The sequence below is a fragment of the Nannizzia gypsea genome, genomic scaffold, assembly GCF_000150975.2.
Source record: "Nannizzia gypsea CBS 118893 supercont1.2 genomic scaffold, whole genome shotgun sequence".
Lineage (NCBI taxonomy): Eukaryota > Fungi > Ascomycota > Eurotiomycetes > Onygenales > Arthrodermataceae > Nannizzia > Nannizzia gypsea.
This window is the reverse complement of record NW_003345200.1, coordinates 1,292,935-1,318,943: the sequence shown is the minus strand read 5'-3', so window position 1 is coordinate 1,318,943 and position 26,009 is coordinate 1,292,935. Positions and strand designations below refer to the sequence as shown.

The 26,009-nt window shown below is 53.2% G+C and overlaps 9 protein-coding genes across 9 annotated transcripts; 4 read left to right on the top strand and 5 right to left on the bottom strand.

The window, feature by feature from the left end:
* Positions 1-1,876: 1,876 nt before the first annotated feature.
* On the top strand, positions 1,877-3,478 carry MGYG_02505 (hypothetical protein; the record flags this gene model as incomplete). The annotated part of the gene is made up of 4 exons (XM_003174927.1): positions 1,877-1,991; positions 2,053-2,201; positions 2,285-3,348; positions 3,415-3,478. The coding sequence occupies 4 exons, from the start codon at positions 1,877-1,879 to the stop codon at positions 3,476-3,478; spliced, it is 1,392 nt and encodes a 463-aa protein (XP_003174975.1).
* An 849-nt stretch (positions 3,479-4,327) lies between these two features.
* MGYG_02503 (hypothetical protein) lies at positions 4,328-5,182 on the bottom strand (the record flags this gene model as incomplete). The annotated part of the gene is made up of 3 exons (XM_003174926.1): positions 4,328-4,753; positions 4,863-5,020; positions 5,101-5,182. The coding sequence occupies 3 exons, from the start codon at positions 5,180-5,182 to the stop codon at positions 4,328-4,330; spliced, it is 666 nt and encodes a 221-aa protein (XP_003174974.1).
* Positions 5,183-6,536: 1,354 nt separating this feature from the next.
* MGYG_02502 (hypothetical protein) lies at positions 6,537-9,095 on the bottom strand (the record flags this gene model as incomplete). Its single annotated transcript, XM_003174925.1, has 7 exons — positions 6,537-6,615; positions 6,773-7,253; positions 7,328-7,489; positions 7,573-7,855; positions 7,924-8,025; positions 8,091-8,262; positions 8,326-9,095. The coding sequence occupies 7 exons, from the start codon at positions 9,093-9,095 to the stop codon at positions 6,537-6,539; spliced, it is 2,049 nt and encodes a 682-aa protein (XP_003174973.1).
* Positions 9,096-10,001: 906 nt separating this feature from the next.
* MGYG_02501 (hypothetical protein) lies at positions 10,002-10,554 on the bottom strand (the record flags this gene model as incomplete). The annotated part of the gene is made up of 2 exons (XM_003174924.1): positions 10,002-10,249; positions 10,308-10,554. The coding sequence occupies 2 exons, from the start codon at positions 10,552-10,554 to the stop codon at positions 10,002-10,004; spliced, it is 495 nt and encodes a 164-aa protein (XP_003174972.1).
* A 333-nt stretch (positions 10,555-10,887) lies between these two features.
* MGYG_02500 (60S ribosomal protein L3) lies at positions 10,888-13,059 on the bottom strand (the record flags this gene model as incomplete). Its single annotated transcript, XM_003174923.1, has 7 exons — positions 10,888-11,143; positions 11,209-11,876; positions 11,943-12,099; positions 12,161-12,218; positions 12,286-12,317; positions 12,389-12,418; positions 13,022-13,059. The coding sequence occupies 7 exons, from the start codon at positions 13,057-13,059 to the stop codon at positions 10,888-10,890; spliced, it is 1,239 nt and encodes a 412-aa protein (XP_003174971.1).
* Positions 13,060-13,903: 844 nt separating this feature from the next.
* Positions 13,904-15,315, top strand: MGYG_02499 (hypothetical protein; the record flags this gene model as incomplete). Its single annotated transcript, XM_003174922.1, has 6 exons — positions 13,904-14,066; positions 14,181-14,198; positions 14,778-14,841; positions 14,988-15,024; positions 15,129-15,213; positions 15,260-15,315. 6 exons carry the CDS (start codon positions 13,904-13,906, stop codon positions 15,313-15,315), a joined length of 423 nt encoding a protein of 140 aa, XP_003174970.1.
* Positions 15,316-17,187: 1,872 nt separating this feature from the next.
* MGYG_08980 (hypothetical protein) lies at positions 17,188-17,492 on the bottom strand (the record flags this gene model as incomplete). The annotated part of the gene is given in 2 exon segments (XM_003174921.1): positions 17,188-17,432; positions 17,450-17,492. The coding sequence occupies 2 exon segments, from the start codon at positions 17,490-17,492 to the stop codon at positions 17,188-17,190; spliced, it is 288 nt and encodes a 95-aa protein (XP_003174969.1).
* Positions 17,493-19,030: 1,538 nt separating this feature from the next.
* Positions 19,031-22,921, top strand: MGYG_02496 (hypothetical protein; the record flags this gene model as incomplete). Its single annotated transcript, XM_003174920.1, has 8 exons — positions 19,031-19,285; positions 19,357-19,384; positions 19,454-19,657; positions 19,724-19,986; positions 20,054-20,146; positions 20,203-20,359; positions 20,430-20,668; positions 20,759-22,921. 8 exons carry the CDS (start codon positions 19,031-19,033, stop codon positions 22,919-22,921), a joined length of 3,402 nt encoding a protein of 1,133 aa, XP_003174968.1.
* Positions 22,922-24,412: 1,491 nt separating this feature from the next.
* MGYG_02495 (hypothetical protein) lies at positions 24,413-25,828 on the top strand (the record flags this gene model as incomplete). The annotated part of the gene is made up of 2 exons (XM_003174919.1): positions 24,413-24,982; positions 25,100-25,828. The coding sequence occupies 2 exons, from the start codon at positions 24,413-24,415 to the stop codon at positions 25,826-25,828; spliced, it is 1,299 nt and encodes a 432-aa protein (XP_003174967.1).
* Between the last annotated feature and the right edge of the window lie 181 nt (positions 25,829-26,009).

Sequence of the window (26,009 nt, the reverse complement as noted above, 5' to 3'; positions counted from 1 at the left end):
GGACTCCCAAACGAGGCTTGAACCAATTGAGGTATTAACTTCCCACGCTGGCAGCTTAAACGAGGCTTGCACCAGTGCCAGCAGTCAAGACATAAATAGTGCTATGGCTAACTGTCGAGCTCCTTGAACAGTCTCACTGTCCTTTTGAAATATTTCATGGAAATATTCGGTCTCTGTATCCTGTGGTATTCCTGGTTGAAAATGTTTACCCCGTACAGAGTCCGTAGAGATATTTTCTCATTTGCCTTACTCAGATTCAGGGGCTGAAGGATGCGGCTACATCCAGGGTCATAGCCCTGTTCAAAATACCAGCGAAGGATAAAAAAAAAGCAAGCATAAAAATAGAAATACGCAGTGCAGAACAACACTGCCAGCTGCGCCCTGGGGACAGAAACCTGTACCGTGTGGTAATACAGAAACAACCATCTCTTGGTGGTAGGTAGAGCGAGCCAATTGGATGGTTACCGAACCGATACACCACCTCTGTTTAGCGAGAGCTATCAGCCTCTTTTTCCCCCATGCTTCCCTGCGACGCCTCAGCCGCAACAACATGAGCATGACACGATAGAAAAAGGCGAGCTTTCTTTCATGTCTTTCAAGTCGCTCGAGTGCAAGACCACGTTGTTGCCATGCTACCCGTCGCCATGCAGTGCCATGTCTTCCCATCGTTCAGGGACAAGGACGATCTTCAGGTGTCAAAGAAAAGGAGGGTATGCTTTGCTTCAAACTGTGAGGTTATTTTTAGCTCTGCCCGCCCGCTTGCATCTTGACATATCGGATGCCTTTGCTTTGCCACTGCATGGCCTTAATTTTAGCCCATGGGGTCGCCTGTCAAGACTTTTGCCGGCCTGGGGTTTCTCGTGGGTTCTTGATGCTCAGTTAGCCTTGATCTCTTGGGTCTTGTCTTATCTTATTATCTCTTCTCAGCTCATTATCAACACCCATCTATCACCCCCGTTTATTGTCCACTTCATCATCTTCGTCCTCTTTATCTTCTTTCATGGTGATGTTATACTAATGTTACGTCGACGTTGACGTTGAAGTTGAAGTTGACGCCTTTCGCTCTTCCTCCTTTTACCGCTTTGGGACTACCACGTGATTATCACCTGATGTCTTACTCATCCCTTAGTCATGTTCGGGTGAAATCGGTTCTTACTCACGTGCTCTCACGTGCCACGGGAACTTGCGGGTACGGGGAACCTCGGGCCGGCGGAGACTCTTCCTCCGGACAGAACCCGTGACCTCGTCGGCTATCTTACCTAAGCAGCAGAAAAGATACCTCGGAATACTTCCTCTGCCACTGCAAAATACCGAGATAGAGAAGTATCGCAAAGTACCGCCGGCGATGACGAGAGAGGGGGACCTGGCTCGTCTTTGCTTTTTGCTGGCTGCGGGAAACTTCCTCGTGCGTCTTTTCCGCTTGAGTTGAGTTGAGACCTTTTTTTCCCTCTCTTCTCCTCAAAAAGGTTGTCCTTTGCCGTGGTTCTATTTCGGCTGCGTTTATGGCTTCACGTTTGCCTTTCTTGGAACTGGCTGGCTAACGAGCTCAATTGGCGCGAGCACCCGCGGTGGTGCAGAGCGAAGAAGAAGAGGAAGAGGCAGAAGAAGAAGAAGAAGAAGATAGAAGTAGAAGAGTAGGGACCCGGGGAAGAGAAAGAGACACCCACTCAGCGGCAAACTTACGACTGGTCGACCTCGGCAGCTCTCCATGCTCTCGTGACGCCGGCTAGAGTCATAGTCGTACGATATAAGGGATTTCTGCGGTTGCAAGAGAACGTCTTGAGATACAAATACACAGATAGGATATACAGCTAGTCACACTGGACGCTGGGAGGTTACTGAGGACACCGTGAGATAGAGGGCAGCCAAGGTAGCCATGGCGTGGAGGGCTTCTGAGCGTCTCATGGAGACCATCCGGCATTATGCCTCGTTCCCGGCAACAGGTGTGTCGCTGCGCCAGATGGTGCAGTTTGGCGACAAGCCGTCGACAGGTATGTCTAAACATCTTATCGTCTTGTCTGCGGCGTTTGGTACTGACTCATTCCTTTCTAGGAACGCTTTTCCGGGCGTCTCAATTCCTGTCGGAGGAGCTCCCCATCCGTCTGGCTCACAGGGTACGGGAGCTGGGAGATCTACCGGATGGGTTGAACGAGATGCCGTCTATCAAGAAAGTACAGGAGTGGTACGCTCAGTCATTCGAGGTATGTCTACATAGCTACTGACTCACCATACATTACCTGTCAGTCTGACTACCTAAGAAAATGGCTTGTTAACATACGCATAGGAGATCACGAAGCTGGAACGGCCAAAGCTGACAGAGGAAGTACGGTCACGATTGCTCAATTCTAGCAGGATGAACGGCCGCGAGCCACGGATGCTGGAGCAGGCGACTCCCAACCCCAGCATAAAGCAGGGCCAGTACCGGTCCTCGCCAACGACATCCATCCTCAACAGCATCTACAGCAACGGTAACTCCAGCGTAATCGGCAACAATGGCAGTACGACGACAACAACGACGGCAACTAACGGCGCGAAACACCGGGTGGCAGGGACTCGCCGGTACTTTGTTGCTGCGGACGACGGCGCCGATTGGCCGCCAGAACTGATCGACTACAACGCTCGTTTGGCGTCGACCCTGGACACGATCAAGCGACGACACGACAGCGTCGTGACGACGGTGGCGCAGGGCGTGCTGGAGTGGAAGCGCAAGAAGCAGCGGCTGCAGATCGACTCGGGCATACAGGCGTTCCTGGACCGGTTCTACATGTCTCGTATTGGCATCCGTATGCTTATCGGCCAGCACATCGCTCTCACCAACCAGCACCACACGTACCATCCAAACTACGTCGGAATCATCTGCACAAAGACAAACGTCCGTCAGTTGGCGCAGGAAGCCATTGATAACGCTCGCTTTGTCTGCGAAGACCACTACGGGCTCTTTGAAGCCCCCAAGGTCCAGCTCGTTTGCCGCGATGATCTCGACTTCATGTATGTACCGGGCCACTTGTCACACATGCTCTTTGAGACAATCAAAAACTCGCTGCGTGCGGTGGTAGAGACCCATGGGCCGGAGAACGATTCGTTCCCTGTAACCAAAGTCATTGTCGCAGAGGGAAAGGAGGACATCACCATCAAGATCTCGGATGAAGGCGGTGGTATTCCTCGATCAGCCATTCCACTCGTATGGACGTACATGTACACCACAGTTGACCAGACGCCCAACCTCGACCCAGACTTTAACAAAAGCGACTTCAAGGCTCCCATGGCTGGATTTGGATACGGTCTGCCCATCAGCCGTTTGTACGCCCGGTACTTTGGCGGAGATCTCAAACTCATCAGCATGGAAGGGTGAGTCCTTTTTTCTTCTTCTTCTTCCTACTCAAATCAATATTAGACCTCGACTAACAGATATAGATACGGAACGGACGTCTACCTCCTTCTCAACCGCCTCTCGTCCAGCTCTGAGCCTCTTCAGTGACAACTACCAGTCATGAGGAATGGGCGCCCCTTAGTCCAAACAGCCCGACATTTCACTCCAGCCACGCTTGCACCTACTCTCCCAAGCCCATCCTCAATGACGCCAACTACTGAATCAGCGATCCCGCCGCCCCCAACCACACCCGAACTATTCCCATTCCTATATAAATCCTCTTCTCGCCCAGCAGCCAAGGAAGCAGGACCCTCCTGGCTAGCGATACCGGCCTCGAACAAGGAGCCGAAGCTGAATCTATACCAGCGTCTGGCTGGCGTGACGGGCTTGACGGCCATGAATTCATCCGTGATTCGATCGCGGGTGAAACGCAGAGAAGTCTCGGAGAGAAAGCAAGTTGGTGATGCCGAGATATTGGTCAACCCCGAGAGAGCAGGCTTATAGGCCTGCCTATCTCTTAGATTCTTTTCTTCCATTTTTTTTTCTTCTTTCTTTTTTCTCTCCTTGGTTCGTTTCATTAGTTACTTATGCATATGCACATATCCACTACCACCGTCTACATCCTTGACTTGAACAAGGACGGATGAGACAGACGGGTGGCACATTAGGTGGAAGTCACCTACCATGCAACCAGGGACGGTACGGTGAATACAACAACCCACCATCTACCAGGCTATCTTACTGCATTTACCGCGGAGCTGGAGCAGAGAGGAGCAAACAGGCAGGTTAAAAAAAATCTGATGTCTTGGGGGGAGGGAGTTTATTGAGACGATATCACAACGCACAACTAACATGTCAGCGTAACACGAACCACATACAACCACATAAACGTCTTGGTTAGGTCTGTCTTCCTTATTAGTTAACTTAAGAAATACAAGCGCTTAAAACACTTCATCTTCATGCTCTTCCCTTCCCCTTCCTAGAAGAACCTGAACTCGACACAGCACCACTACCCGCACCTGCACCACCACCACCACCACCACCAGCAATATTCCCAACGCCAACTCCAACGCCAACACCGGTGTTGTGTGGGATATATTCATTTCTCCACCCACCATTAACCTCCACGATATCAACGATCGGCGTATCCGTTCTGGCCGCATCAATGGTGCCAGTCGACGACCGCCCGTCATCCATCCACCTCCGTCCCGGCATAGACTTGGGCATCATCCCCGTAAGACTAGCGCCTACAGCATCGGACTTGTGAGCCTGTAGAAGCCTGCCTGCTTCAATGTCATGTACCACGTATTTGCGTAGAGGCGGTTTATCAGCTGGCCTGCGAGCAAGGGAGTGAATGAATCGTTGTCTTGTTTGGGGAATTGACTAGACACTTGTTAGCGGACGTAGCTAAACACAAACACATATCAAGCCGTAGCTACTCCTGTAGTTGTGTGTATGTGTATGTGTATGCACATATAGCGCCAGGCCGTACCTCATTGTTAGAAACGGCGTGGAACATGAGCATTTCCAAATCATCCAGCACACCTAGCGCTGCGTGCCGCCGTTCTCGAGACTCGGTTGGTTCATGTAGTTCTTCTGCATAGACGAATTTCGGATGCAGGTCTTGAGTGCGGTATGGTTGGCCGGGCGCTGTACGAGTCAGCATGCTCTTCTATCCATGTATCCATGTATCCCTTCATCAGCTGCTGGTGGGCGGTTGGTAGACGTACCTGGGGCGCGAGGGGCGATTTCGTATGCTTCCTCCTCGACGGTGGGCGGGTGAGTTGGAGACGTAGGGCTGTCGAGCTCCATTGTGCAGTCTCTCTATATATATCGTCTCTATGTCTGTCTATGTCTGTCTATGGGTATTATATGGGTATGGGTATGGGTATCAAGCTGGCTTTGTTGTTGTCTGTCGTTGTCGATCTATGTAGATATCACAATCACAATCACAATCACGAAGTCGAGATCTTACATAAGCAGCAGCCACTCTCGCGTCTATCGAGTCTAAGTCAAAGAGAACAAGTCCACGCATGCATGGGTAGAATTAACCGATTAATTAATGTACATAAAAGAAAGCAAAAAAGACAATCAACCGAGCACGCATCTATCCCTCTCTCTCTTCCCTCTTGGATCTAGAAGTAAGAAGCAAGGAAAACACAGTACTCGTTTCATCCAAGCAACCAGTTTGCCTGGTGGATGAAGCGAAGAAGCAAGTAAGGAAATGAAGTAAAGTAACAAACAGCAAACCCATTCTATCCCTCCGCATAACAGCATACATGGCAAGTAAGGCAGTAAAGTAAGTAAGTAGGTAACGTAAATAAAGACAAGGTAGATAAACTAGGAACGGGAAGACGGGGTAACTAGGGGAATGGGTAAGTGTAGTTGGAAGAGAACCGATTAAAACGCCTGGAACTCCTTGAACCCACTGGACGGATAGACGGTCGGGGTCAGGGCGTGACGGTCTATCTGTTCGGTCGTGGGTTTCGTTTGATGCCGCTAAGTGTGGATGGACGAGCTGCTTGTCTTATCTTGACGAGAGACAAGACGAGACATAACTATCACTGACATTTTTCTGTGCTTTTGGTTTCTTTTTTTGGTCGGCTTATTTATGATATTGTTCGTTCTTTTTTTTTTCATGTTTTCGTCTCATTTTTTGTTATAGTTGTTGTTTGTCATGGTTATAGTTGTGGCGGTTGTGGTTGTGGTGGTGGTAGTGCGTGTTTCTCGGTTGTTAGACCCGACTCGATTCGAGCTGGCTTGATCTGGCACGGCATGACATGGCATGGCGGCATGTAGCGTGGTGGTAACTATGTGGTGTGGGTGTGATGTGTCTTAAGCCGGGCCAGGTCTGAGGCAGCCCCAGTTGAGCGATGGATGGTTGGATGTTGGAGCAAGAAGCAACCGCAAGACAAGGGTCGAGTCATCCAACGCCAGACATGGCATGTTTACTTGCCAGGGCGAAGTAGGTACCTTGCCGGGGTCATCCATCGTCGAGGGCTGCGCTGGTGGGCTCGAGCGAGCGAACCAACACGCCCGAGAGAACGGCGCAAGCCAGCAACGGGTTCAGCCACATCCATGCACAAAGCTGTTCTTCGGCCAAGAATAGTCCGTATCCGCCCTGTAGGAACAGTCCCACGGTTAGCAAGGCTTGCTCTCTAAATTTCTAGCTTGCTTGGCGTGTCGCAAGTTCGGGTTCGGGGATTGAAGGGCGGGTTGGAGGGAGGAGGAGCAGGCAAAAAAGGCTAAAGGCAGGGCGCGGAGATGGGGGGAGGATTCGGGGATACGAGGAGGCTCTTATTTGGGTACGAGGGATGTATATAACACCCGCCCACCGCCGTGCATACATAAAAATAAAAGGACGAGGGATGGGGGGAAGAAAGAAATGGGAAAAAAACATACCATAATGTCAGGTTGGGATTGTGGTAGACGTCCTTGTGTTTCTTGATATAATCCGTGGTCTCCATACCGGGAGGATCACAGGTGACGCTCTTCTTGCCCTTCTCTTGATAGATGCGGATATAATCTATCCTCATCGTTGCCGGAAACAGCGGCGCCAGACCCGTCAGGTTCAACGCAGCGAAACTGTTCGACATGCCCAAGTTTGCAATCAGGGCCATGGGCTCGCGTGGGATGATACGCTGACCTACGTTGCCATTGGGGCCGAGAGCGCGGGCGTCGAGTTTCCAGGACTTCTCCTTGCCTACGTACCAGGTGATTTCGCCCTTGTCGCCGGGGATGTAGTCGAAGGCGTAGACCTGGTATTCTTTGCCATCGTACCACCTGTTGTTGAGGTTGGTGACGCCGGAGATGGCCTGTTGGAAGACACCTCCTCGGTAGGCGTTCATGATGGTGATTTCAGGGTCGTATAGTTCGGTGAATTCTACACACATCTATCGTTAACTCTGGGGATGACTCGCTAATCGAAATCGAAATACAGAGAGAAGAGAGGCTTACCGTAGTCTGGCATGTACCAAACGTCAAAGGGAGCGACTTGACAACTCTGGGAGACGTCTCCGATGACGTTGATGGGCTTCTTGTCGCCATGGAGGGCGTGCACACTGGCTTCGATCACGTCTATCTCGGGAGAGGTACGTGACTTGCCTGGCGTGGGATGGTCTGCACCGTCACAGGTACAGGCAGGTAGCTTCATACCCGGCAAGAAACTCAGGCCACCGGGTCACTCTGGTTGGCGGTGATACCAGCATCACACTCGTCGTGGTAGCTGTAGGGCCACATGCCGTCTGTGGTTGCAGGATATCCGGGCCTGCCGAGGTTGCCCATGGCCCAGAAACCAGGCCAGAGACCCGAGACGTCGCCTCGCCCGGGCAGGGAGATGCTGGCCTCGAGTCTGCCGCCGGTGAAGCACATCTGGTTCCAGGACTGGACCATGCCGGAGCGGTAGTTGAGGTAGTGGTTCTGGAAGGCGTCGAAGCGGAGTTCCAGCTTGCCGTTTTTCGTCGTTACGGCGTCGGGATCGTACCACTGCGTTTCTGTTAGTTCCAAGCTGCCGTTATTCAGCGGGGGAGTGGACGTTGAAAAACGGTGCGTACCTCGAGATCCTGCGTGACACCGTACCAGATGTCGACGGCCTGCAGGTACGGGTCGTCTTCCTGGAAGAACGTCCGTCCATCCAAATTGAACTCATCCGAGAACTACTCAATTAGCATGTCACACGTATGTACATGTATACAGGAGGGATGGAGAGGTAGAGACGCACCACGAGCTCGAGGTCGTTTCCGTTGGCTCCCTTCTTGGTCATGGCGGACTTGGGCGTGTCTGGATCGATGAGACTGGTCCGTATGTTCTTGAGCAGGGGTATATCCACGTCGATACACATGGGATCACCAGCACATCCTCCCTTGAGGGTGGTCAATCCTTGGATATACGATCTAAGAAGTCAGGAAGTCAGCCAGAAGAACCACGCAGAAATGAAGAAGAAGAAGTCAACATACATGACAGGATAGCCGATGAAGAGAGTCAAGACACCGCCGATCAGCAGTATCAGGGCCCCGATGTTGGTGATGCCACGCTTATGCCAGATATCACACTTCCGTTCCTTTTCGTTAGGATCCGGGTTATGCAGCTCGTCGTCCTTCTCGACATCATGCGGATACACGATCAGGTCTCCGTCGGGGAAGATGGCAAACTTCTCCGTCACCGTCTGCGTGGTGATGCCGCCCTCGTCGTCGCTGCTGCCCGCTCGCGAGGGGACACGCGAGTCGTCAAAGGGAGAAGAGTAGGTGTACCCTCCGTACCCGTAGCTGGCATGGCGACTGGCCGCGTCCGAACTCCAGCTGGTGCGCCGCGAGGAGAAGCTGGAGTAGTCTGCGCCGCCGCCGCCTGCGCCCGCTGCACCGGAGTATCGATAGGGCGACTGGGTATTGCTGTTGCTGTGGGAAGGGTAAGGGAAGCCGCTCTGGGAGTCGTCTACGTATGCTCGCGAGCGGCCTGGCACGGCGAGGCGTTCTGTGGACTCGTTGCGGGAGAGCGAGTCTGGGGGCACTGGCGAGGGCGAGAAGGTGCGCTGCTGGGGCGAGATGAGGGCTCGCGGCGTGATGGGCGACGGGCCAGCGATGGTGCTGGCTGAGGAGATGTTGTTGCTGGAGTCTGCGAAGGGGTTGCTGGGTTCTCGCTGGACCTGGGAGTTGATCTGGAGCGTGGGAGTCTTGCGGAGGCGGTTTGACGGCTGCCCGCTGCCATTGCCGGGCCCGAGGGGGTCCATGGTGCGTCTCCTATATCACAGTCATCTGTTGGGCGTTGTTGATGGAAGATGCAGCGGCTGTGTGGTTGAGGTTGAAGGTGAGGTCGGGGTGTTGGTGTTGATGTTGATGTTGATGTGCGATGGCGACGGCGATGCTGACGTAGACAAAGAGGCGGTGGTTGGATAAGCAGTCAGACGCAACTCGGTATAGCCAACTAGTCTTTATTATTATTATTATTAAGGAGTACGCAGTATCGGTGAAGTTGGTGATGATGAAGATGAAGATGAAGCTGGTGAAGTAGAGAAAAAGCGAGCCTGAGGCCAGACAGAAAAGTTGCAGGGAAGAAAAAGTCGAGGCGAAGCTAAGCAAGACAAAACACTCGACGGACTCAAGCACCAAGAGAAAGACAAGACGACAAGCCGACAGCAAGATACAAGATGAAGACAGCGAAGACAAGAGAAGAGAGAGATAGATCCACCGCGGGTTCCTGAAACCCTTCGTCAACCTGTCTTACTCCTATCTGTCCTGCGCATCTTCGACCAGCAAAACCTCCCCCTTCATGACGTCGCCACCAGGTCCCAGGCCTTGCGCAAGCCTCTGCTCCATCTCCATCTGCATCTCCTCCCTCTCCCCTGGGTGGCCAGACGAAAGGCAAGGGAAATTAAGTGATACATCCCAGTCCCGTCCTTAGTCAACCCGTCCGCCGTCCAAGGCAGGCCTTGTCTGGTCGTCCTCTGCTCATCTGGCCGCTCTGCCTGCCGCCCATCCGCCGATCATCCAGCGCCCCAGCCAGCCAACCGTCCGCCCCTTTTATCGTAAGAGATTTCAAGCCAAGACGATCCTCATCTCCAGTCCAGCCCGGTTAGAGTCACTTTGTGTCGTTGCAGTAGTACGCACTTAGCAGAAATTAAGTACTGGTTAGCTCTCTAGGTCTCGATGGCCCTCGCCTTCAGACCGAGCAGGCGGCCCTCGTCTACCGCCAGCAGCCAGTATTCCACTCTCGCGTGGTCGTGCTGCACTCTGTAGACCTGGATGCTGCCGTCTGAGGAAGAAGACTCCATGACGCGTTCGATGACCTCTTTGTACTTGCCCCGAGGGTCGAACTGGGTGGGCGAGAGTATAGACACCTCTAGGGCATCATGCTTGTTGCTGTAGGCGAGCTGCTTGAACTCATCTAGACATCACCGTAAGATAGGCATTAATACATGTGGAAGTAGAAGAGAGAAACTGACCTGCGGATGGGAAGTGGTCGGCGTGGAGGACGACGGGCTCAAAGGGCATGTCGGTCTCGGAGGCGTAGGTGGCTTTGGTGTGCAGAGACGGCGGGATCTGCTGCTCGTCGACATCGAGTCTCTTGCTCGAGATGAAGCCAGAGTCTTCTCCTTCTTGTCCTTCTGGTTGCTTGTTGCTTGTAGTTGCGTTGTCGAGGCCCTCGTTGGCCTTGTCAAGGAACGCGGCGTAGGCAGCGTCAGAAGACATCTTGTGATGAAGTCGACAAAGTAGAGGGCGTTGATACAGTTGATACGATTGATTTAGTCGTAGAGAAGTAGAAGTTGACAGGAGAGTAGATGTTGATTGAAGTAATAGAGACCGCGGGGGAAGAGACGGCCTCGTTCTTGTTCTTATGACGCAAGCAAGTCTGGCTCGCATGGTTGATGTTTGGTTGCTGGTGGCGAGTTGCGATTTACTCTTACTTATATATACTTATACACTACGCTACCACAATCAATGCTACTACTTCTACTAATGAAGATGATGAAGATGAAGATTTCTTTTATTATGATATCATCAGGCTAGCATGACATGAGACAGTTACGAAGACGAGGCAAGGTCCTTCTTGAGGGTGCCCAGGAACGCCCGCTTCTCTGCTGGCGTCTGGTAGGCTCCGTGGCCGAACTTGGACGAGGTGTCGATCCATTTGAGGTCGACCTTCTCGGTGGCCTTGCGGGAGACCTGCGGCCACAGGGTCTTGCGCAGAGTGACGACGCGCTTGCGGACGCCGGGGATCGAGCCCTTGAGCATCACGTAGTCGTTCTTAACCTCACCGTAGCGTACGAAGCCGCCCATCCTAGACGCTGTTAGCACTATACTCGTGGGACAAAGCAGAGAAAGTAGCTCGAGAATATAACTTACGGGGTGATTCTCTTCTTGCTGACGTCAAAGTCAGTCGAGGCATTGCCCTCATCATCTGCCTTGCCGATACGGTAGATCTTGTGGTTGGCAGAGGTACGGTGGTGGTATCCGTCCTGACCGGCACGGGCAACGGTCCACTGCACATGCGAAGGATGCCAGGCACCGATACAGGCAACCTTTCTCAAACCCTTGTGCGTCTTGCGAGGCAGCTTCTTGGTGCCCCATCGCGAGGTAACGCCGCTGAATCCATGACCCTTAGTGACGGCAATGACATCAACAACTTCGTCCTTCTCAAAGACGCTGTCGACGTCAATGGGCTTCTCAAACAGTCCGTGTGCGAACTCGACCTTCTCTGCCACGCTGCCGCCGTTGACCTGCACCTCCATGAGGTGGGCCTTCTTCTGCTTGAGGGGGGTCTTGCGGATCTGGGTGTGGGCGAGCAGTCGGACGACGGTGCAGTAGTTCTTGATGCGCTCGAGCTCGCGGGTGGTGGAGGCGGCGTCGGCGTGGGTTTTGGCGTAGCGGGTGAACGCCTTCTTCTTGCTCTTGTACCAGTTCTTGTAGAACCGGCGCTTCACCTCGTCAGACAGATGCTCGGCCCAGACGGTGGTGAGCGAGCGGAGACCGCGGGGGGTCTCGATGTAGCCAACGATGCCAACGGCGATCATCTATCTCTGTTAACCTCTTCGTCTCTATCTTTGGGTATATATGTGTATATATCATGGGTAACCTACTGGGGGGGTCTCGACGATAGTGACGGCCTCGACAATCTCCTTGCGGTGCATCTTGGCTCCGGGACGCTCAAGGTCTCGCACGATCGTGGTCATGCCGGCCTTGTAGCCCATGGTGGCAGTGAGGTGGACGGGCTTCTTGGGGTCATCCTTGGGGAAGCTGCATCACCATCAGCATCATCTCTATATATCCCACTTTATAATCTGCTGATTTAACCTACCTCTTGACCTTTCCACGGTGTCTGGCAGCGCGCTTTCGTGGCAGGTAGGCCAGAGAGCCTGTTCATCATCACAACCGTCAGTCTCATCCTCTCTTTCACTCTTCATCTGCTTATCATCGTCTTACCGTGCCTCGGGGCTTCGTATTTTCGGTGACTCCTGTAACGCTGTCGTCAGCTCCTGCTCAATTGCAATTGTTATGCTGTCCTGCAGACTCGGCTGGTACTCACATCTTGACCCTCTGTCGACCCTTGGATGTCCTGCGTCGTTGGTTGTCGGGAATTTCACAGCAGGTTGAAAGTTCTTCGTCTTCGTCTTCGTCTTTCGTTTATCTTTTTCTTTTTCGCTTTTTTTGTGCGCGTTTGCCGAGTTTGTGGGGCTTACGTAATGGTCATGTGATGTCACGTGTAGATCACAGAAAGCATAAAAGAAGAAAAGATAGAAAGAAACAGAAAAGAGAGAGATAAAGACAGGAAGATGGACGGTAGAGATGGGAGATTAAGGATGGATAGGTGAAGGGGCAGGCAAAGTGAGAGAAGGATACCTCAGCCTGAACAGAAACACCGATAAAGGTAGGCCATCTTCAACAACCGGATATAACTCGGCTATGTCCATGTATCTCTATGCCTGGCCACCCCTTGCTCTAGGCTTGCGTTACAGAGACTCCTTCTACCCTACTGTGCTCTAGGTAAACAAATACTCCGTGAAGTAAGTAATACAGCTTTGACCAAGACGATCCTTTCTATTTCAAGTAGATATTGCCCAAGTACGGAGAAGATGCAGACTGGAGATGAGGCCAGCCAGACGGATATCAACCCCTTCTTCTCCGTAAATATACCCAACTATACTTATCACCAACCCACCAACTGACTCGACTGACTGGACCCTGCATGCCCGGCATCGTGGCGTGAAAATTCGCCTAACACTTCCTGGCCAGTTAACTTAGGTAGTCCTTGGACTCCCGCTAACCCGAGGCTTCGATCGGCAACTGACGAGAGATGATGCAGTGCAGTGCAGCAAAGGTAAGTGGTTGGCTATATCGACGCCAGTTAAGCACGGGAGAAACACCCACTCGCCCTGCTTGCCTTGCCCATAACCCATAACTCGATATTTAAGGGCAAGGATACTCGGCTCTCGTGGGTGTTGCTCCCCGGCGTCCCATGCAACCAATCACCAAGTCGGCTTACTTCGCACTACAGCACAGTTGGGAAATTGGAGATTGAAGTGAGAGACAAGAGAGAGAGAGTAGCGGTGGGTAGTTTGCGCCCGCTTTGTAGTACGTTACGCTACTTGCGTATAGCTTCATGTACAAGTATTGCAGGCAGTGCGCTATGTGCACCAACATGAAGACACAAAGTCATTTATGCAGCCTTACTTAGTTACCCAATCTCAAGGCTAAACATGGACCTGGTGAAAGCTCCTTTCTCAAACGGTTACAAGCATGGGCTCTTCGGCAGAGGATCGACACTAGACCAGACACACATACATACATAGAAACAGCTGTATAAATATAGCTATGTATGTGAGTACCTAGTCATCATCCGTCGTGGCTCGGCTGGCTCGGGGGGCAGGATGATTCATCTTGATCCTGACATGCGTGCCCAAACAGCTGGACACGTATAGCTCCATCTCCCTCGTCAACGCTTACCGGACCGAGCGGAGCCTCGCCATGGGTTAGCAGCAACATACGAGTAGGTTAGTTAGATCTTCCGTAGCATAGCCTGATAGACGCCTAAGGACTAGCAATGGCGACTCGACTTACGGACATTTGCCCGGCGGCGAAAAAGGAGATGAAGCCCAGCCCGCAAACTCTCTTATGCCAACTCTCTTATGCCGAGCTGTGCAACGCATCGACGCGGGCAATTCAGTTCAGGTCCTATCGAGAGCAGCATCTGAAGAACGGAGACGGTGGCGGCTAGAGTCACTCAAAACCTGTTTTGCTCGCGTCTACTTTGCCGAACCTGAAGATAGACTAATTATATAGTTATTTGTTCCACTGTACAGTGCATGATGTATATGTAGGGGAAGCAAGCAGCGTATGTATGTAGGTAGGTATCCTTCTGTCGACTTGCATGGACCTTGGCTGCGATGGGCGTGTGGCTTGCTTAAGTGACGTGACTGATGCGGTGTCTGCCTGCATGTCCATCGACCTCTCAGAGCCTGTGCCATTATTAGCCAGCTCGCCTACCTCGTCTTCAATCTCATCATCTTCGTCTTCAGCTTCTTCGGCTTCTTCATCGTCGACTTTTCTCTCTTCTTCGCTTTATACCAACGGCCCCACATGCTTACTCACCCGAGCTTAGCCACACGTGACTAACCCTAACTCCGCGGCTGCCCAAGAAGTTTCATGGTTAGTAAGCAAGCGGTTAAGGGGCCACAAGCCAGCCAAGTAAGGGGATAAGGATAGGGATGGCGGGACGGGGGATGGGGATGGGGGATGAATGGGGATAAGGAGAGGGATAGGGGCGTTATAGCTAGTAGTTTGCACGGAGTAATATTCTAACAGCCGGCCCAGCTCATGACATGCATGGATCAACTAGCTGAAGTCAAGAGGTTTCGAGTTGGTGTTCTCCATAGTTAGACTCAACTACTTAACTTACCTGGCTACCCGTGGAACAGCGACGGCGTCCCAGAGCCAGAGCCAGGGGAAGCGGAGGGAACCTATGGAACCTCTGGAACTTATGTAAGTACTCCGTAGTGTCGTAGTTTAGTGTTATACATTAAGTAAGAAAGTAACCCAGAGGCTGGGCTGGCTGGTCTTGCCAACATCAAGACTCGCGAACGCAACGAACTGGGTCACTGTGCTCATGCATATCTGCCGTGCTGTAGCCCAAGCCGAAGCCTAAGCCTCTTGTTCCCTCCCCATGTAAGTACCGTACTCCGTCGGCAGCGTACAGTAACTCTAGCCCTTCTCGCGCCCCGTTCCCCCCTCCCTTGTGCTGCGTGCTGCTGCTGGTGCTGCGTTGCCAGGGTATGCTTCTTTTTCCAACGACTGCTGCAACTGCAAGGGAGCGTGCTACCCTCCTTGTCATAGGTGTGGTGGATGTGTGTGGATGTATGTGTGTATGTGTGTAAGTTAAGTATACATGTCGAGTGGGCAGTGGTGTGGTTGTACACGCTACCCGATCGATCCATGATCCATGAGCCGTGTGAGTGAGAGTATGTACTTACATATACTATACAAGGCCCTGCTGCATGAATAAAGTAATATAAGTTAGAATAAATAATAATGTCTGTCCGCCCGGAACATGCATGTGTCTGTGCCTGTGACTGTGACTGTGTCTGGATGGATGGTACACGGTGGAAGTAAGAGGTGTACTCCGTAATGCGTGTGTGTATGTATGCGTCGATGGAAGCGGACGGAGTAATATAAGTAAATCCGCCTAATATAAATCATCTGCCAGCGAACTTGTGGGATGTGCTGCAGGGGAGGGACCGATGGCAGGCCTGTCCCTGTATCTCCCCATCCAGACAGACACCGCTGGAGAAAGAAGTCTTCTTCTCTCAGGCCATCCACATCCACCTCGACATCGACATTGTCACCGTCATCATCGTCGCAGGGTCATGGTCGAACCGTCCTCCCACGACTATCGGCTTGTTCTGTCTGATGATGCTCGACGTTAGTCTCCGTCCGTGACACAAAAAGTAAAAACAAAAAAACAACGAAAATCTCCCCTTGTTCAATCGAGAGATGATGATGCTCTGCTTTCTTCCGCCGTGCTGCAGCAGTCGATGGTCTGGTTGTCTCTTGTGTCTCCTTCTGCCTCTGCCTCTGCCTCCCTTTCTTTTTTGCAAACTTCAACCCCTTTTTTGCACTGTAGTTGCTTCTTTTCCCGCCCACATCCACATCCACATCCACATCTCCGTCTCTTCTTCTTCTTGTTCTTCTGCTTGCTGGCGCTGCTTCTGGCTCTCTCTTGTTCGCGTTTTTTCCCTCTCGTTTCTTTTTCCGGTTATATTTTTATTATTCCTTTTTTCTTTCTTCTTCTTCTCCCTCTTTCTCGCTTTTTCATTTTTGGGTTTGTGCCAGTAGTTGCTTTTTTCTGGTCTGGCTTGCTCCGTCAGGTCAGGTCAGGTATCCCTCTGCTTTTTTTCTTCTTTTTTTATTTGTGCTTCTTCTCTTTTCTTTTTTGTCTGTCTTTCCTTTTTTTTATATGATTCCTTGTTATTCCTTTTTTTTCAGGGGGGGAATGGAGAATGGGATGTGGATGGGCTGGGGATCGGGCTTGTTCAAGTAGTAGAACGGTCGGTGCCGGCTGTCAGATTGATGGGATGGATGGGCGGCAGGCTAAGGTGCAGGTCAAGCAGACTTTTTCCCTCTCTCTGTATGTCTCTCTCTTGTCTGGTCAGCAGCTCGTATACTCCGTACCGGACTTATGCCCTCTCCCTCTGGTTGTGACTGCTGTCTGTTTCCGAGGACGCACACAGAAGTGAGTGTGGTCCGTATATAAACACAGTCGCATGCGAGAGTGGCTTGCGAGGAGACCTAGGCTGACCGACAGATCGGCTTGGGACAGACATTATAGTCACATATGTAGGCGCCTTCTCGAAGGCAGACAGAAAACGAAAGGCGAGACGAGAAAAAGCGAGATTGTTTGCTCCAGCAGCGACCACAGTTTTAAGTCGTCATATAGACTCCATATAGTCACCCCGTATTCGACGATGATGATGATGATGATGCTGATGGAGAGGGAGATGAAGACGGTGGCGAGGATCGTCGCAAGTAACCTCCCCCTGCAAAAAATAGAAACAAAAAAAAATGAAAATAACCAGCCACCTCAGATCAACTTCTCGCAGTCAAGGTCAACTTGGTACAGCAGCCAGCCATCCAGCAGCAACTATGGGACGGTGCAGGCAGCCTCTTACTCAAGCTCATCACGAGCGTGGAAATGAGCAACGGTGAAATTAACATGCTGTTCCTTGTGAGATTTATTTATAAGTACGGAGTACTTATTTTTCCCTTACTTATTAACCCAACTGTTTATATTATAATGAATATATGCCTGTGATGGGTTTGGCGGAAACGTGCTCACTTCGGGGCACGGGAGAGCAGGGGCGGTGGAGCAAGCGAGGGAGCAGCCAGAAGCCAGAAGCCAGAGAAAGCCAGCCAGAGAAGCAGCACAAACAAGTGGAGAGCTGGAGAACGAGACGAGCAGGAGATGAAGAAGCAGGAGGACAAGCGAGCAGGGGGGGCGCTGCTGGCGGCCGGGGCAGCGCCCGATGCGATCGCACCGTTGGCCTGTTGGCTGGTTGGCTGGTCGCTCTCCAGGCATACTACATAGCAAACGTACTACCTGCTGCTTCGACAGGGAAGCCCCGGGGTTGGCTCACCATGGCTTTTTCGGACATCCACTTTGGCGCAAGTCTCTCATACACGTCAGGTACTCGGCGACTGAGCGACTTTCCTCACCACTGACCCTGCATCCTCGTTTATACATATATACACCCAGGTGAAGGCTACACTCTGTACGCAGTGCACGGAGTATCGTAGCATGTCTATCATCATCGGATGTTCTGGAGTAACACGAAGAAGGCAGAAGACAGAGAGAAGATGACATAAGCATAATTTGCACAGGGATGGCATGACATAAGCACTCTTGGCACCGCACGTTACGCCTTACCTAAGCAAACGCCAGAAGAAGGTGCTGACCTAAGCAAGGAGGGAGAAGAGGGAAAAAAGAAAGTTAGGGCTCAAGCTTGGAGAGGGGAGAGGGAAAAGGGAAAGAACGAAGGAGGGAAGGACACGGGTGGATCCTTCCCTCAAAGATGTGGGTCTACGGGCGGGTCCAGTCTTGGCAGCTGCTAGCGCGGTTCAAGCGTGCAGGAAGGTGGGGACCATGGAGAAAGGACAGGGACCCACTATTCTACTCTTTTCTTTGCTTTTTCCCCTGGTGTTTTTATTTATTTTTTTTGCTGCAAAAATCGGGAAGAGAAAAAGACAAAAAAGAAAAAAAGCATAAAAAGCATAAATAATAAAAGTGGGCCCCGGTGGGTGGGGCGCGGCATGACGAAGGCGGCCGAAGAAGGAAAGGGCGAGCAGAGCCTGTTTCATGGTTTGACCACGCCCGATCTGGCAGTCCTGGACATCCTGACAGTGGGTGTTGTTCGGACAAGAACGCGAGAGCAGATGCTCGCTGGACAAAGCACACCAGTATACACCGCGATAGTCGGGGACAGCAGCTCAGACGGAAACGTGAGATGGTGCGAGACAGCCGCGAGGTCGACGGCCTTGAGCTGTCCCCGGCGGGAGATCGCGATGGAGACGTCAGATGGAGCTGGCTAGGGTGATGGGTGACTGACTAAGCGCCGCCTGGACGAACCCTTCCCACTAGCGCCAAATCCTCGTTCAAGCCCGTCTCCCACTCTTACGCTCTCGTCTTCCTCTCCTTCTCTTCTGCACTTCACGGCCTCACGTCTGCCTCTGCCTCTCTGCCTCGCCCACTGCCCACCCGCACGCTTCGTCTGCTGCTCAGGCCGGCTTCACCTCGCGCCTCGCGCACCCTGTCGTCCCGTCCCAGCAGCGTCGCCAGTCTCTTCATCCTCTCCCGCCGTCGCTGCTCTTGAGTTGACGGTTGCCGTGACAGCCTCTTCGCCGCTGTCAGCGTCGCCGCATCTCAGGCACACCCTTACTGTGCGTTCAATTGCCTATTCCCCCAACCCAGCTCGTCTCTTCTCATGAACTCATGCCAGCAGCAGGTCAGCTAACCAGTGAATAAAGGATAGAAAAAAAAAAAAGCTGCCGTGTTTATTTTTACTATTTTTTTTTATTTTTCTTATTTTTTTCTTCTCCCTCCCCAGTGCCTAGAGAGCAGCAAGATAGCAGTCGAGAGACTGTCATCTAAAGGCCCTCGAGGCAGCGAGTGAGACTCGCGATGGCGTCTCATCCACAGCCATCGCCTCCAATGCATCCCCATCCCTCCCACCACCCGGCCCTGGCAAACCACCCGCAGGTCAACGGCCATCCTCCCATGGCCCAACAGCAAGCTCAGCAGCAGCAGGCTCAGGTACAGGCTCAGCAGCAAGCAGCTCAGCAACAGGCAGCCCAGGCACAGGCCCAGCAGGCCAGCAGCAGCAACAGCCGCCGCCAGGCCCTCAGCAGGGCCCTCAACCCCAGCCTGGCCCGCCTGGTCCACCGCAGCAAACTCCTGGCCAGCCCCAGAAGGGGATGCCACCCACTATCTCACAGAAGATCGCACAGCTCAACGAGGGCGTCTGGCTTCAGATTGGTACGTCTTTTGACATTTACTCTTCTCCTTTTTTCGTTTTCTTTTCGACGTTGACTAACTTGCGTGTAGGAACTCTTTCTGAGCTGATGAACGACCCTGATGGCGCTATGTATGCATTTGAACAGGCCATCAGGCATAACCAGTGGTCTATTCCTGCCATGAGTGCCATCTCCTGCCTCCTGCGCAGCCGTGAGCAGTTCCAGAAGGCGATCGAGTATCTCCAAGCCATTCTTAAGCTCGATCCCCAGTCCGGCGAGTCATGGGGTTCTCTTGGTAGGTTTCACATTAATTAATCACAGACAAGGCAAAGAACAAACATAAACTAACAAGGTGGCCAAGGACACTGCTATCTCATGCTTGATAACCTGCAAGAAGCATACACCGCCTACCAGCAGGCCCTTTACCATCTTCGTGACCCCAAGGAGCCCAAACTCTGGTATGGCATTGGTATCCTGTATGATCGATACGGATCCCTTGACCACGCCGAAGAGGCCTTCTCCCAGGTCATGCGCATGCAGCCGGACTTTGAAAAGGCAAACGAGATCTACTTCCGTCTCGGAATAATATACAAGCAGCAGCAAAAGTTTGGTCAGAGTTTAGACGTAAGTTACAATTCATTGTTTCGATATTTCAAATCGAATAACGGCTTACACCGCTGTCCTACTATAGTGTTTTAGATACATCGTCAACGATCCTCCTCGTCCGCTGACGGAAGAAGACATCTGGTTCCAGATCGGCCATGTCCATGAACAGCAGAAAGACGTACGTTAGTTCCACCCTGCAGTCATTAGCCTCTATATATGCTGACTATCCCACAGTTCGAGGCAGCCAAGGCAGCTTACAGACGTGTGCTTGAGCGTGAGCCCAACCACGCAAAGGTTCTGCAGCAGCTTGGATGGCTCTACCACCAGCAGAACAACAACTACAGCAGCCAGGAACAGGCCATCGAATACCTTGAGAAGTCTGTTTCAGCTGGTACGTCCACCTCTTTTTACTCATCGAATAATATAGATTTTTTCAAGGCTAACAAGTGTATAGACAACAGCGATGCGCAGAGTTGGTACCTGCTTGGGCGATGCTACATGTCCCAGGCCAAGTATCCCAAGGCATATGAAGCTTACCAGCAGGCGGTATACAGAGACGGGCGCAATCCCACCTTCTGGTGTTCCATCGGAGTCCTGTATTACCAGATCAACCAATACACGCGATGCGTTGGATGCATATTCGCGCGCCATCCGCCTGAACCCGTACATCTCGGAGGTCTGGTACGACCTTGGTACTTTGGTACGTTTCCCCCCTCCCCCATGTATTTTTTTTTTTCAGTATTGTTTATTTTCGTTGCCGTTGTCTTTGTCGCGTATTAACGGTATGTAGTACGAGTCCTGCAACAACCAAACAAGCGATGCACTAGATGCGTACGGCCGTGCCGCGGATCTCGACCCAACCAACGTCCACATCAAAGCGAGACTCAACTGCTCCAAAGCGGACAGGCAGGTGGCGCCAACGCAGGCAACGCCCAGCACCCGCAGGATGTGCATCCGCAAGCATACCAGCCGGCAGGCGTCGGTGGCTCCGCCTGGTCTCAATGGGGTGCTCCCGCTCCTGGAACCGGGCGGACTGCGGCCCCAAGGTCCCGCTCCGCCTTCTCCGGTCGCTGAATGGGGCAGACCTAGCGGGGAGCCGCAGAATGCCAGCAACGCTCATGGACCAGGAGGCCAGTTTGAGCAACGAGAAAACGTAAGAGGACCTCCTCCTTCCCAGCTGCGGGTTCAGGCCAGTCCACGCCAGGAGCAGTTCCACGAACCGCACCCGCCATATCGGCCTCCCCCATCCATATCTTCCTCCCGCAAGGGTGGCCACTCCTCCCCTTCTCCCAAATTCCCTTTGTCCAACACGCATACTTATACTGGAACCCAGGTTCTTCCACAGCTAGCTCCCCCGCAACAACAGCAACAGCAGCAGCAGCACGAAGGTCCTAACAACGGTCCAGCACCAGGTCCTCCATCCTTCCCACCGCCACGACAAGGTCTCGGCCCTGGTCCAGGCCACGGACCCGGCCATGGCCCCAACAACCAAGGTCCCAACGGCGCCGGGCCATCACAGTACGGCCGACCGTTCACTCCCCCAACTGAAATCCGTCCTATCCGCGAAGAACGTCCTGCCTCCGCCAACGGCGCTGGCCCCGCAGCCAACAACGCCGGTGGACCAGGCCCAGCCTTCCCACCTCACCCGTCATATCACCATCCTCCACCAGGCGGACCAGGCGTGCAGCAGAACGGTGGCATCGCCTCGGGAGCTCCCGCGCCTGCCTCGGCCATTGCAGCTGCCGAAGCTGCCGCTCGCGAGCGAGACGAGCGACCAGCATCGAGCATGAAGCGAGTGCGCGAATGGGAGCCCGAGCCAGGCCCCGGAGCAGGACCAGTCAAGAAGATCGCCAACGAAGAAACCCGCAGCCGACTTGACGGACGACATGACACCCGCATGGAAGATCAGCCGGGACCAGGACAGGTACCAGTACAGGGACAAGGACCCCCGCCACCACCACCTGGCCCGCCACAGGGGCCATCCCGCCGTGGCTCACCTGGTCCGGCCGGACCGGTGCCGAGCATGGGGGGTGTCAACGTCGGTCCAGGACGCATGTCATCGCCACGGGATCTACGCAGACGCAGCTCTTCCGAAGTCCGTCGAGATGACCGTGACCATGCTCGTCGTGCTCATGAGCCATATCATCCCTCCGAGGCAGCTCACCATCCACCTACCTTGCCACCAATCCAACACATGGGACCCAAGAGCGAGCCGCAGACTCCTGGCCAGGCTCCCACAGGACCTTCAGGCCCTCAGTCTCTCCCCTCGCTGTCCGCCGGTCTCCCAAAAGACGAGCGTGACAGGGACAGAGAGCGAGAGCGTGATAGGGAGCGTGAACGTGAGCGTGAAAGGGAGAGAGAGCGTGAACAACGAGACCGAGACCGAGACCGCGAAAGAGAGCGGGAGCGGGAAATTAGAGAACGAGAACGCGATAGAGAGCGTGAGCGTGACCGTGAGAGAGAGAGGGAAAGAGAGCGTGAGCGAGAGCAGAGAGAACGGGAGCGGGAGCGAGACAGAGACCGCGAACGTGAACGTGAACGGGAACGAGAACAACGAGACCGTGAGCGTGAACGTGAGCGTGAGAGAGACCGAGACCGAGACCGTGACCAGCGAGACCAGCGAGACCGTAAAGACCACTCGACTCTGCCTCCCGTCTCTGTCCCATCCGTGCAGCAGTCCCAGGGCCCCCTCGAGCCACCGGCCCGCAAGATGGACGTTGACGAAGACTACGATGATGAAGGCGACGATGATGCCAGTAGCAAGAAGCCCGCCGCCTTGGTGGGAAAGGGCGGCAGTCCCGGCAGCGTCAATGGAAACGGCAGCGTGACTGGCCGTGACCGTGAGCGGGAGCGGGAGCGAGAGCGGGATCGAGATGCCGCGGGCTCCCAGCGGGACAGGGACAGGGAGCGTGAGCGTGAGCGTGAGGCCGGCCAGACCAAGGGCGAGGCTTAACTAACTCTACTACCAGCTTATCTTTATCGATTGACTGACTGATTGACTGATTGACTGACTTGGACGAGGGGATGATGATGACGTTCTTCTCTCTCTCTTTCACTCTACCTATCTTCACTTCTTCTCTGTATTCATTCCCCCCTTTTCTTTATTGTCCTTTTCTCAGCTTTCTTCAAATAAACTTGTCCTATCCTGTGTCTGCATGTCTCCTATTCCTTTCTAATGTCTTTTTTCTATTCCTGAAATCCTATCTGTTCGAGTTCTAGTTCCTGTTCCAGTTCCAGTTCGAGTCTAGTCTTCTTGTCTTGTCTGTATGTGTTTCCCTTGTTTAGTGTGTTAACTTGCTTTCATTTACTTTTGCTGGGCCTGGATGGAGGAAAACACCGGAGTGGATCAGGAAGGAAACCAAAGCGCAAGGCCATCTTTCTTAACTTGTCACCAACTGTCATCAACTGTCATCAAGCCTAACTACTTACTAGTCTTTACTTGTCTCCTTTTCTAGCTTACTTGTATGTCGTCGTCGTCGTCAACTTTTACTTTTTAACCTTTTATAACCTTCTCAGCCTCACGCTTAGTCACTTCTTAGTAAACTGCCTTACATAACCGCCTTACCTAAGATCTGACTAAAATCTCAGTGCTTACTAATCGCCGATCTCTTGCTCTTGAATTCGCGTCCGTCTCTCCCGCTTCTCCTTCTTCTCCTTCTTTTTCCCTCACGAACATCGCGATGACTCGGCTCCAGCGTCCATCGCCAGCGCTGGCCGTCACCAGCACCAAAACCAAAATGTGAAATCATCCTGTCACCAGCGGGAGAATGGCCTCCGCCCTTGTCCTGCCGCGCCAACCAACTCAAGACCGACAAGAGAGCAAAAGATGGGCGCCACCCTTTCCACTTCCGGGCGACCCTGTCCGCGCCAAGGGGCTCGGCGCCTGGGCGAGCTTGGCTTGCTGCTGCTAGTTAAAGCCCTTAGGCGGCCTCCAGCCCAGCTCCAGTTAAAGGCTAGTTAAAGGCTAGCTAAAGCCAGGCGGAAGGTTAGTTAAAGACTCAGTTAAAGCCCGCCCCCCAGCGCTTTAACTAGCTCCAGTTAAGGACGCCCGCTGACGATCTCTGGCTCAAGCGTTACTCAACCAGCAACCATCGCCCCAGTTAAAGATTCTGGTTAAAGGCTTCAGTTAAAGGGCTGCAGCTAGGCATGGCTCTTAGGTAAAGCGCCGGCAGGCGGCCACGCCCAGCCCTCCGCCCAGTGCCCAGAAGACGCCTTCGCGCCAGCTCGCTCCTCCTGCGCCGACCAGCCAAATCTCGCGGGCTTGGGGTCTCTTGGACTTTTCTTGGTCGTGTCGGAGAATCTGGCGGGAAAAGTGCAGACGAACAGCGGACGGAGCCACGGCTGGCCTGGTACTGGTATATAACATGACGCCCTCGCATCGACACGACGCCAGCCAGACAGCCCGCGGACCGGAGGACGACCTTCGCAGACGACGATCGAGAAGATGAAGAAGACGAAGACGCAGCAGCCTCGGGCTCAGAGCATGAGCTATACGCCGTCCTACGCCATCGACGAGCATCGCCGTATCGCCGCCGCGGCCCTGCGGCTGCCTCGTCTACACACGCCGGCCAGCGCCAGATCCGGTCCTCCAGAGCCAGACGGGGCCGTCCAGATGCCCCAGGCCGCGTACATCCTTGAGGCCGGCTCTGTCGACGTCGATGTTCATGCCGGTACTTATGCTGGCCCTGGTGCAGATGCAGACGCCGACGCCGACGCCGACACTGATCGGGACGTGGAGGACTGGCGGAAGGTCAAGATGTCCGCCGTGAGCAGGACAGGCTCGATAGAGAGCAGTCCGCGTCGAGCGGACATCGTCTCGCATTCGCATTCCCATCACAGCCATCACAGCCACCAGAGCCACCGCAGTCATCAGAGCCATCAGAGCAGACGGCACAGCAGCTACGTCGACCGCAGCCATCATCACATTGAAGAAGACGACGAGGACGAAGACGATGAAGACGACGGAGACGAGCTTGAGCCTGGATGCTCGCATGAAAACGCCTTCTTTGTCCTAGTACGTCTCTCTCTCTGTCTCTCTGTTTCTCTACCTCGCTGTCTCTGCCTTTCAATCACTCCTATTATAAAAAAAAATTGATATCACAATATGGAATAACCGCTGACGGTAATCTAGCTTCGAATATCCTTCTACCTCCCGCCCTTCACCATCTTCGCAGCCATCTACGCATTTATATCCCTAATATTCCTCCTCCTCGCCGTTCCCTTACGGCTCTGTCCACCTTCTCCGTTCTTCAAACCGCCTACCTCTCTCACCGAGCAGATCTGTCGCCTGCTCGTCCCCTTGCTCCGTCTCAACCGCAAAACCGTCACCAGCACAACCAACAACCACAATTACCGCAGCAGCTACCACAACCAACAATACCAGCACCACTCAAAACGCACTCGCCGACACTACAGCACGCACTCAAGCCAGCCTCCTTCTGCCTTGGCCTCCCCGCGGCAGTCATATACCGTCTCAACGTCGACGCCTGTCTCAGCGTCGCTCTCAAGTTACACCATCCCCGCCCAGCCTGGCCCCGTCACCGGCTCTGCAAGTACACCTGCATCTACGCCTACGCATGCATCGTCCAGCCCAAACTCAAGGCTGTACGCCAACTACTCTGCGCCCATGCTAGTGGGCGTCCACCTGCTCTCCCCCTTACTGCTCCCTCCCACCTTGCTGGCGGCCTGGATATGTGCCTGTTTCTGGATCTTCGTGATGATAATGGGCAATCCCGACGGCAAAGAGAAGACCGACGATGGCCGCGCTGCTGTCTTGGCAGTTAGGAATTGGTGGTGTCTCTGGCTCGCCAGCGCAAGAAGGAAACGGAAGAGAAGAGAGTTAGATGCCGGAGCTGTATAGACGGGCGTTCCGTTCCTTTGCTATCTGTATCTACCAGTCTATCTTGCGTGTTCTAATGTTTGTTTCCAAAAACTTGCATATGTACTTTTTAATGATGAATGAATAATACCACCTACCTGCATACCTACCCGCATACCATCTATACCCACATATACGTCCAGGCATAAGTAAGAATCATCGC